Source organism: Nicotiana tabacum, chromosome 13, assembly GCF_000715075.1.
Source record: "Nicotiana tabacum cultivar K326 chromosome 13, ASM71507v2, whole genome shotgun sequence".
NCBI lineage: Eukaryota > Viridiplantae > Streptophyta > Magnoliopsida > Solanales > Solanaceae > Nicotiana > Nicotiana tabacum.
In genome coordinates this window covers 57,656,958-57,668,421 of record NC_134092.1, presented here as the reverse complement: position 1 = coordinate 57,668,421, position 11,464 = coordinate 57,656,958, and the positions used below count along the sequence as shown (strand labels likewise).

The 11,464-nt window shown below is 38.7% G+C and overlaps 1 protein-coding gene across 1 annotated transcript; it reads right to left on the bottom strand.

The window, feature by feature from the left end:
* Window positions 1-685: 685 nt before the first annotated feature.
* On the bottom strand, window positions 686-1,243 carry LOC142168132 (uncharacterized). The gene has a single exon (XM_075228793.1). The coding sequence runs from the start codon at window positions 1,241-1,243 to the stop codon at window positions 686-688; it is 558 nt and encodes a 185-aa protein (XP_075084894.1).
* Window positions 1,244-11,464: the final 10,221 nt, after the last annotated feature.

Here is an 11,464-nt window from a genome sequence, read left to right as displayed (position 1 = left end):
GATGCGCGTAACCAATTATAATACCTTTGTTTTTCTGTCGTGGCATATACCATTTGCATCTCACGGCTGTTGTATATTCTGAAGAAAACACACCACAGTAAAGAGGATGAACTCATGTATTGTTCCTTGTCGATCACTGTCAGGCTAATCAGCAGCCGAAGAAAAATAATGTTCCATGGTGTATGTCTAGGCAAATTGGTTGAGCTACAACTGAGACAGCAGTTAACATGCTGGCCACATTGCACTTGCAACCATTATTCGAACTTGTACAGAGTACCTGCAAAATTGACAAACCAGTTATTGCCGGATGATTTCTCAGTTTATGATTCTCGATGTTGGCTTCAGTGACGTCTTTTCCTAAGTTCTTGTGTGTACTGGTAAAGAGTATGTTATGAGGTCAGCTATTGCAATCTTGAACTTGGATGTCCAGTTGTTTAGGATTGATATTCTTGAAGAGTTGAATATGGCCTACTCCTTCTGCGGTTGAGGAGCTGTTTTGACTGATGATGTATATTTCACTTAGCATCTCTTTGGCATTACGAGAATTGTAACATCAGTGATCCTATGATTTCCAGTTTTGGATGAGCTTGTTAGTGCTGTCATAACTTGCTGTTGCTTTCTTGTGAAGAAGTAGTTGCGATGATTATTGCAAAATCTGCTCAATCCAAATCCTTCTTTTTGCAATTCAAATCCTTAGATTAGGAGTTTGAGACTTGTCGAGGTTTAGTAGTTTCCTCCCTTCACTAGTCATCCCTATGAACGAGTAAAATATAGTTGATCCTGCAAAATTGAAAGCATTGTTGGCTATATAATCTGCTACTGTATTGACTTCTCTATATACATGTTGAAATATCACATTAAAGTGTTCCCTCAATCCCCTAATCTTCTGCACTTCTGCCCCTATACACCAAGGTGTCACCCATTTCCCTTCGATGACTTTTTTCAAAACCAAAGAATTTGTCTCCAATATCAGTGGATGAAGGTCATGCGTCACACAATATTCCAACCCTTGAAGTATTGCTTTTGCTTCAGCTACAACATTAGTGGTCACACCTATATTATCTGCCTTTGTATACATTAGATCTCCTACTTCATTTCTAACACAGAAACCATTTGAACTAGGCCCTGGGTTGCCCTTTGATGCCCCATCTGTATCAGATTTATACCATCTTGCATCTGGAAGCTGCCAAGTTACTCTTTTGGTGAGCAATACAGGTTTGTATGCTTCAAAGTAACAGATCATATCTGGCCATAACACAGGAATGTGTATTAACCATGGATACCTAACTCTTGCTAGGTAATGAATTGTCTTGTTGATCTCATGAATGACTCGATTAGTAGAGATTGTTCCCCCATTTTTCCCTGTATTCCTTTTTTTTCATAGTTCCCATGTAATGACTACTGGTGCTGCTTGAAAGAGAGGTTTCAACTTTGGGAAGCATTTTACATTCCACCATGCTCTTATTACTTGCTTTATTTGGACTAGTGGTACAATAATTCCAGCAGCTGCTAGAAATGTTTTCCATACTTTTGATGCGGTGGAGCTTGTTAGAAAGATGTGTTCAAGGGTCTCCTCCTGTGGATGTTGGCAACACCAACATCCGGAGACGTGAATATATACTTGCCTTATCCATAGGTCATCAATAGATAACTTATGCATCCAAAATATCCACAAGAAGAATGATATTTTCAATGGAAATCCTTTAGTCCACATTTGTTTATACTCTTGATTAGGGGCTGCCCTGTGCCTCAGAATTTTCCAAGCACTATTGACTGTGAATTTGCCTGAAGATGTTGGCATCCAGTAAGGTCTGTCCCATAGTTCTTCAGTGTCATCAAAATGAACATTTTGTATAATATGGTCAGCGATATCTTCAGGAAAGCTTTGATGTATCAGTTGTTCATTCCATGCTCTTTCTTGCCTCAGTTGTACCACGTCTTGCAGCTCTTCATCTATTGGAAATTCTGGCGGTAGAACATGATAGAGTGAACCTATTCCTGTCTAGTTTTCATGGGATATGCTTGCTGTTCCATTCTTCATCTCCCACATGATTTCATGTTCTACTTCTTCCCTAGCATTCAACATTTGTTTCCATACATGGGAACCTTGTCGGAATTGTACTGTTGGTGGCTGCTCTTTTTTGCAATACTTGTTCCACATGAAGTTTGACCAAAACGATTTTGTTGTTCTAAAACTCCACCACAACGTAGCAAATAGAGATCTTGAAACATCGGCTAATGATCTAAAACCAAGGCCACCTTCTTCTATAGGAAAACATAGTTTCTGCCAACTTGCCCAATGTCTACTCTACCCTTCTTCCTTTGTACTCCAGAAGAATCTTGCAAATATTTTGTGTAAGTACGTCAGGACGTTCTTAGGAGGGTCAAGAACAGATAGTATGTGTATTGGCATGGTTTGCAGGACACTAGTAATTAGTGTGGCCTTCCCTCCAAATGATAAGAGTTTTCCTTTCCAAGAATGTAGTTTATCCTTCACCTTTTTGATAAGATCTTCATAGTATCCCTTCCTTCTTCTAGTGTAGAAAATTGGGCATCCTAAGCATCTGAAAGAAAATTGGCCTCTTGTGAAGCCCGTGGTTTGACCAACATCTTGAAATAGCATGTTTGCAGTATTGGCATGCATGAAGTAAGAGCTCTTGGCTCTGTTTATCTGCTGTCTTGAGATCTACTCATACCCTCTTAATACTGTCATGGTATTATTCAAGGAAGGTTGATGTGCAGATGCAAAAATTATGGTATCATCAGCGTATGCCAAACGGTTAAGTGGATCACTAGAGCTGTCTCAACTAAGTTCGAACATTGCTGCCTTTACTTCCTCCAATATTAGATATATACATAGCTCAATGTTTTGCTCCACGGACACCATAGCTGGTACATTATCTAGCATTGTAAAATCAATGGGGTCCCCTTATTTAGTGAAATGTTTCTGGTAATATTCAACAACAACATTGGAGGTTTGATCCTGATCTTCTAACCAATTCCCAGCTTCACTTTTTGTTCTTTTAAGCTGTAACTTCTTCCTCTTTCCATTGACATGTTTGTAGAATAAGTTAGTGTTTCTATCTCCCTCTGCAAACCATGCCATTCCAACTTTTTATTTTGTAACACACCGGAAAATTTGAAGTACCTAAGTATAAAACCCGGTAAAATTTGCAAAAATAAATAATATTTCGTGGTGCCGAATTGGGCTTACGTATTTGAGGATTGGAAGCAATTATGCGGTCGACTATGCGAACACATAACTGTATGCGGTGCACTATGCGACCGCAGAATAGTTATGCGGACCGCATAGTGACCGCAGACACAGACAGATTTTTGGTCGTTTCGGACACCAATTATGCGACCGATATGCGGTCCACATAACCATTATGTGATCGCATATGTGTCCGCAGAACATGTTCCAGAGCTTCATTTTTGGGTTTTTAAAACCCGACCCTACTTCGTTAAATACACGTTTTGGGCCATTTTTTAGATATAATCTGACATTTTAGAGTGAGAGAGAGAGAGTGCTCTAGAGTGAGAAGGTGTTCTTCAAAAATTGTTCTTCAATTCTTTCCCAAGTTTTGGAAGATTATGAAGGGAAACTCACTGGGTCTTCATCCTAGAGGTAAGATTCTACACCCTAACCCCTAATTTCAAAATTATCTTAATATGGGTAATTAACAAGATAATTTTTGGACATGAGAGTTGTTTATTTTACATGCATGTGTTACCAAAGGGTGTAGGGAGATTGTTGAGCTAAAAATGGTAAAGATTGGGTTGTGGGATGATGAAATCCTCCATAAAAGGACCTTGAGACCTTAATGAATATCTAGTGTTTGATAAAATGCTCAAATGAGCTAGAACCATAATCATCTTCCTAATTTTGGTTCAATTTGTTATATTTATAAAATAGATTAAAGTTGCTAAGAATTTCGGAATATTTTAGATTTAAGGAAGCCCAATTGAGGTATGTTGGCTAAACTCTTCTCTTAGAATTGGATCCCACAATATTCATGTTAATTATGTAAGTCCCGAGTGGTTCATATAAAATTGGCTATTCCAAGTAAGATTGGGATGAAAGATATACGTTCAACAAGTATCCCAAATGCTTTATTCATGTTATGTTATCGATTGAGGATGTGTTAAAATATGGGATGTGTATTAATACTGTTTCGACTTCAAGTCAAGTTCAAACGAAGGCTATGATGCCAAATTTTGTGAAGAATCTCTATGTGCCTTAGACTCTTAATTGCTCACATGTGTGCTATATGCTTTGATTTGAATTATTGTTGTTATTGTTGATGATGTTGATGTTAGAAAGTGAAAAGGTGAGCATGAAATACTATATGCGGTCAACGTGCCAAGTATGATCTTATAAATTATGGCCATTAGTGCCAATAAAGTGAAAAAAATATGAAAGTAATATGAAATGCGATGATTGATACAAAAAGGTTGATGTCTCGAATAAGACAGCCTAGCCGGTCGGGTCGTGATCGGACACCATGCCACACACATGGTGGTGATTGTGCTGCAAATTGTAATTGAAATTGTGGTTGTGGTTGATGTCCCTAATAGATAGCCTAGCCGTTCGGGTCGTGATCAAACTCCGTGTTAAAGATGGTGGTGTTGATATTGAGAGTAATTGTGGTTGATGTCTCTAATGAGATAGCCTAGCCAATCGAGTTGTGATCGGACTCTGTGCCGAGAGTACGGTGGTACTGGTTTTATGAATAATGGTATTGTGGATTATGGTATATCGATACTAAAAATCTCCCAATGTGAGATATGGAAATAAATATGAACGTTGTCTTGATCCTATATTGAGGTTTCATGTTGATTAAGGCTTTCATTGATATTATGATAATCTTATTTGTATTATTTGTCATTCTATTGAGAGGGTTGTTTAGTTATACAAACTAGTGCTACTCGACAGTACTAACGTCCCTTTTGCCAGGGGCGCTGCATCTTTAAATGGATATATGTGGTTCCACAGCAGGAGATATTGATCAGTGATAGCAGTACACCTTCTTCCCAGCTGACTTGGTGAGCCCCACTTTATCCTGGGATCATGTTTCTTTTGCTCTTTGTGTATTCTATTTGAGGTATAGCCGGGGCCTTGTTGCCGGCATTATCATTGTACTCTTCTTTATCTATAGAGGCTCCATAGACATAGTATGGGTTGTGTATTGGTGCTGGGAAAGACAAACTATGTTATGTTGCGGTTGTATTACTTGCCCCATTTGAGACTTTAAAAATGATGAAAACTATTGGTAATGAATTGGTATTGTAGACATGGTCATCATCCATTGAGCAGAGATTATCCCAAAGCTCCAATCTTTCCAGAGATGTGTACTTAGCATATACAAATGTCATCATCACATGTTATCCTATGTCTTGATGTAATACCTTAACTATCACATGTTGGTCTGTTTCCATGATCAATTCCAACTCCACCACATCATCAAAGAACAACCATATCTTCCCATTGTGGTTTGAGAATGCATTGTCCATGTTTAGCCTTCTTCTATACCTTTGGATATGATTTGCATTCTGGAAAGGTTCCAGTAATGCAATAACAAAAAACTTGTACTCCCTTTGCATATTAATCACCTTTGGGAAGGCCTGCAGGGTGTCCATCATCCTCTAATCCAGAGAGTAAGGACTTGTTTATTTGGCATTGTTCCACCTGTGTTATAGCTGCTTCATGTTTCCTAGCAATTGTTGCATGTGCCTTCTCATTATTTTTTGCAGCTATGCCAGTGGTATCGGTAGTTTGAAATGATATATCATGACATGATTGATTAGTTGTAACTAGGCTGCCTCCAAAAGTTCTACTCACCCGTTGAGCAGTGGACTCCTTTTGTGATTGGGTTTCATGCACTTTGTCATTAGGTGTAAAAACAACAGCTTTTGGATTTACCTTCTGTGACAATTATTGGATTCCATTCCTATTCACAGTATGACTTGAAATAGGACTGCTCTGCACATCTGTTTTTTCAATCAATGCCAAACGATTGTCCTCATCCATAACCCCTTGTGTCTCTACTAATACTGCAAATTTGTTAGCTACTTGAATCTGCTGAGACACTCGTGAAACAACTGGAATTATTTCCTTCTCATTACTGCCTTGCATTTCATTCAGTTTATTACCATTTTTGACGTGATTATCTTTCACTTCTTTCCATTGTTCTTTTACATTACCAGTACGTTTTCCTCCTATAGAGGTCATAAGAGGTTCATTACAATTAACCTTGTCATTTTGCTGGTCTTGAACAATGTTGTTGTTCCTTACATTGTCCTGCATTGAATCTAGATGCATTCTCCCACATTCTTGTTCATTGTGGCCTTGTATGTTGCATACTTTGCAATGCTTTGGCAGAGAATCTTCTTGACAATTCACCAACCCCCTATTTTCTGGAGTCATATTTGCAACTCGTTTTGCATTCAATAACTCCCTACCATCACCCTTCAACCGCTCAACATTACCCTACTCCATAGCATTCCGATCAACTTGTTCTGTATTATTTTCAGTTGCCTCTCTATTTCTCCCCTTCATTGCTCGACATGAATTTTTATCATGTCCTTGATGCTTACAGCGGGTACAATACTTTGGGAGATTATCATATATCACCTGTTGATGAAAGTCTACAAATTTTCCAGAAACTCTATCGACGATGGAAATATTAATTTGTTTCGGATGCTTGTCCAGAAGATCCAACAACACGTTAACTCTCGCAACACTTGGTCTAGTACGATCTTCTGTTGCCTTGTCTACAACAAGTGGTTTCCCAACTGCTGATGCAATAGATATTAAAGATTTTTTTGCAAAAGAATTAGGCGGAAGGTCTGGTAACGAGATCCACACAATAGACTTCGATGTCTCTTCTTTTGGATTGAAACCAATCGTCCATGGGAATATTTTGAAGAAACAATCATCACCTTTAGAGCTAATATATCCGGTAGATCTGGAAACAAACTGGACATAGTAATCATATAGATCAAACCTTATTAAAATATGTCTAAATTCTAGCTGCCCGATGTTACAGTACCCTTTAACATTGAACTATTTCGGAAGATTCTTTCTGAGCTCGTGCAAATCTGGTTTTCCATATGAAAACTTGACGACGACTGCTTGGTGTAAATCTTCTTTGATGGCGAACTCATTAACCTCTTCAATGGTAAATTCGATTGTTGGTTCTCCATGTTCGAATCTGACAGGCAGTAATACTGGATTTTGGTTTTTTCGAGCAGTCTCGTTGGTGATTTGAGCAACATATGTTTGTTTCAGATTAGATGTATTGTTTTTTGCATCAGTATGGTGATTCTGCTCTCCCACAACCAAAGGCTAGGGATAGGATATAACAGCCATGAAAGAGATGCACTTAGAGGTCCATCGAAACACTGAAGAAAGTAGAGAGAATAAACAAACTTAAGAGATTGATTCATTCCCTTGGTTTAAGCTTTAATCCATGATTTTAATTGAAACCCTATTTAATTCATTAAATCAAGACCTAGGGTTATGTCCTAAATTTTAAAAATTTAAAAAGAATTAGAAGTGTTTATTTGTCGATTCCTTTTGGGGTTTTGTTCTCCTATATTAGGAGAATAACATATTCGAATTTGGCGAGTTTTGGAGGAGTATTTTGGGACATATAGGACCCAACTAGTGTGGGTTGGACTCTTGGGTTATGAACACCCAAGAGCGATGTTTTGGCTAATTGGTTGAGCTGTCGTACTCCGATTGAGTCAGTTTGTATTCCTGTGAGCTTGTATTGGTTCGGGCTTCGCTCGGGTAAGATTGGATTTGGAATCCAAGGCGGGCCTCGCGTTGACTTTGGTTGACTTTTTGGTTTACTTAGTGCTTTTAATTAATGATTCGACCTCTATCGATGGGGTTTGTTTCCTTTGGATTTATTTGATGCTCTTGAGTTGCTTTTGGCTAGTTTCGAGCCGTTCAGAGGTCGGTACGCGTGAGATGGCATTTCTATAGTAATGTGTGACTTGCTCAGTGTTGGATTCGGCTTGTTCGAGGTAAGTAACACTTCTAAACTTGGTGCTGATGGTATGAATCCCTGAACAAACGTGTTATGTATTTGGCGTTGAGGTGACGCACATGCTAGGTGACAAGCGTGTGGGCATGCACCGTGTGAATTATGACTCACTTGATTCTATGATACTGTGTAGTTACCTAATCTTGTTTCTAACCATGAAATTTCTACGTGTTAGGGAAATTGAGCTTTGAATCATGGTAGAAATCATGTTTAGGCTATATGCTAATTCTGTTGGGACCCACTGAGGTCATCTGTACTATTGAGTTGTTTGCTTAAATTGCAATTACATACTCAGTCATATTCATTCATTTGCATATCATATCTCAGTCTCTATTATCATTTGTGATCACATCATGTTATCATTGTTTGGGCTGATTGCATGAGATTTATGATCCTAAGAGACTGGAGAGATTGATGACTGAGTTGGGGCCTGAGGGCCGAATTGTGAGTGATATTTATGGGATCGGTCTACATGCCGCAACAGGTTTTATTGATTCATTATGGGACCGGGCTACATGCCGTAGCAGATTTTATTGATTCATTATGGGATCGGGCTTGTCACACCCCAACCTCAGGAAGCGCAACTGACGCTCAACCGAGTGAACCCGGCCGAGCAAGCCTGTTAGATTCTTTCTACCCAACTCACTCATGATCAAGAAAAGACAATATTTGATTAATTAAACAGTAGGAAGTTCATACATACAACATTAACCCGTTTCATTAATTACTACATTATTAAGTCTCAAAATACACAACATAACTTGTTTAATTTTTTTAGCACCCATGTACAACCCACATAATGTGTACGGAGCGTCTAAAAGATACAAAAGAGTGTTATGATAGTATCGATAACAAGGCCCTGACTATACCTAAAAAAGGTGACCACAATATAAACAAAAGATATAATACATGACCTCGGAATGAAATGGGGCTCACCAAGTTTGCTGGGAAGAGGATGTGCGACTAACGCTGATCAACACTGCCTGCTGTGTAACCACCTGCATACGTTTAAAGATGCAGCGCCCCCAGCAAAAGGGACGTTAGTACCGTCGAATAGCACTAGTATGTATAGCTAAACACCATCTTAATAGAATGAATAATAATACAAGGGAAACAGTCAAGAATTCGATACGAAATTAAAATAACATTGAAATATTAAGTTTAAGATCACATAAGTTTTGAAGTCGATTTCCATGTTATTAGGTTGGGTGATCTTTAGTGCCGATATTCCACAATTCACAATACCACCGTATTCTTACACGTAGTCCGATCACGATCCGATCAGATAGGTCATCTCATTTGATACATCAACCATAACCACAGTTTCAATTATCATTTTCAGCACAGTCACCACCATGTGTGCGGCATGGCGTCCGATCACTACCCGATTGGCTAGGCCGTCTCACCCAAGACGTTACCTTTTTCAGTCAATCATCTCACATCAACTTTTTTCATATCTTTTTGATTCATTACCACTAGTGATCACAATTACAAAGTCGTTCTTGGCACTTGGCTGTATTTCATAGTTCCAGTTCCCTTTTCCACATTCAAATATCATTATCATTATCAACAACAATAGGGCTTACCATTCAAGACATTAAATTCGCATATGAGCAATTTGGAAAAGCTTAGGCACATAGAGGCCTTTCATACAATTTGGCATAACAACCTTTATTTCGGTCTTGACATGAAGTTTTAACATTTCTAACACATATTCCACATTTTTGAACACATCCTCAAATAACAAGATAACATAATAAAGCATTTAGAATAAATGTTGAACAAACATCCTTCAACACAACCACATTAGGAATAGCCAATTCAATAATGATCAAGGACTTACTCCAATTATATGAACACCATGGAATTCGATTCTAAGAAGAATGGGGTTTAGCCAACATACCTCAATTGAGCTTCATAAAACTCTAAGATGTTCCGGAATATTATCAGCTTCAATCTCTTAGGAAGAAGACCTAGTTTCCTCTCTTGATACTCGTTAAAGTTTTAAGTGAGAATTGAAGAGCAATTTGATGAATATCAGTTCTCCCTCTAGGACCCTCACTCTCACTCTAAAAATATCAAAAAATTTGATCAAAATGGTCCAAGGTAGGTATTTTAACGGAATAGGGTCGGGTTTAAAAATCCTAAAATTGAAGCTCCGAAATAGGTTCTACGGTCGCATATACGACCGCATAATGGTTATGCGGTCCACGAAATGACCGCAAAATCTGGTGCCAAAACTGGAAAGAAACTGCGTTGGTCTGCGATCACTATGCGACCTCAAGACCTGTTCTGCAGTCCCATAGTGCACCGCAGAACCTCCCTCCGAAAAATCCTAAGGCGGGATATGCGACAAGAGTGCTGCCCGCGAAACGGTTATGCGGTCGCATAATGGCCGTGAAATTAACATAAAAAATGCCCCAGCAAACAGCCCCAGAGTGGTATTACGGTCGCAGAATGGGCCGCAGAAATGCCTACTTCTACCCAACATTTTCCTTCAACTCCCAGCGTACTGTTCAATCCAACAAATCTAACATTTTCCTACTTTGCCATCACGAAATTCGGATTTTTAGGAAAATAAATTTTATGGGGCCTTACAAGGTTGCACGTTGCAACAGGTTTTATTGTTTCATGATGGAATCGGGCTATACGCTGTAGCATGCTATGTTGGCTTATATTAGCGCTTGGGCAGGATCCGCCCCTTTGGAGTCTGATATACCGCAGGTATCGAGTGATTGAGTGTACCAAGTGATTGAGTGTGAGACAGTGATATTGAGTACTCTGAGAGTGTGAGTACATGAGTTCATCACTATGATGCATTACATTTGACATGCATACTTGGCATGTAGGCATATAAATGCATTTCCTCTTGCTAAACAGTATCGTGACATTCATGGCTTCACATGCACATTGACATGTAGGCATAGAGGTGTACTTTTCTCATGCTATTTGATAATGAAATATCTTATATGTTGTTGATAGTTTTTGGGAAAATTCATAGTTTTTTCATATACTCATATTTTGGTGATTTCGGTTAAAGATTTGGGTTTTACTGTTATACCTAAAAAGCATGCCTATTTTTCCGTAACTGTGAACGAGTTGAGCATCATATATTTGAGTTATTACTTGTGCTGCCTTTATTGTATTGTTACGAGTTGTTCTCGGCTATTGGTGTTGGGCTCTGAGCATTGTCCAAGCTCGTCATTGCTTTCAAACTAAGGTTAGGTTTGTTACATATTGAGTACATGGGGTGGATTGTACTCATACTACACTACTGCACCTTGCGTGCAGATTTTGAGCTGATGTTGTTGTGTATGGTGGGAGATGGAATTGAAAATGTACATACGTTCCGGTTATAGCTGCCTCTTGTTCTTGGTAACTTTAAATTTATAAATCTATTTATGTATATT

Coding starts and splice junctions, on each gene's coding strand:
- LOC142168132 (XM_075228793.1), bottom strand. CDS start 1,243: ATGATCTGTTACTTTGAAGCATACAAACCTGTATTGCTCACCAAAAGA.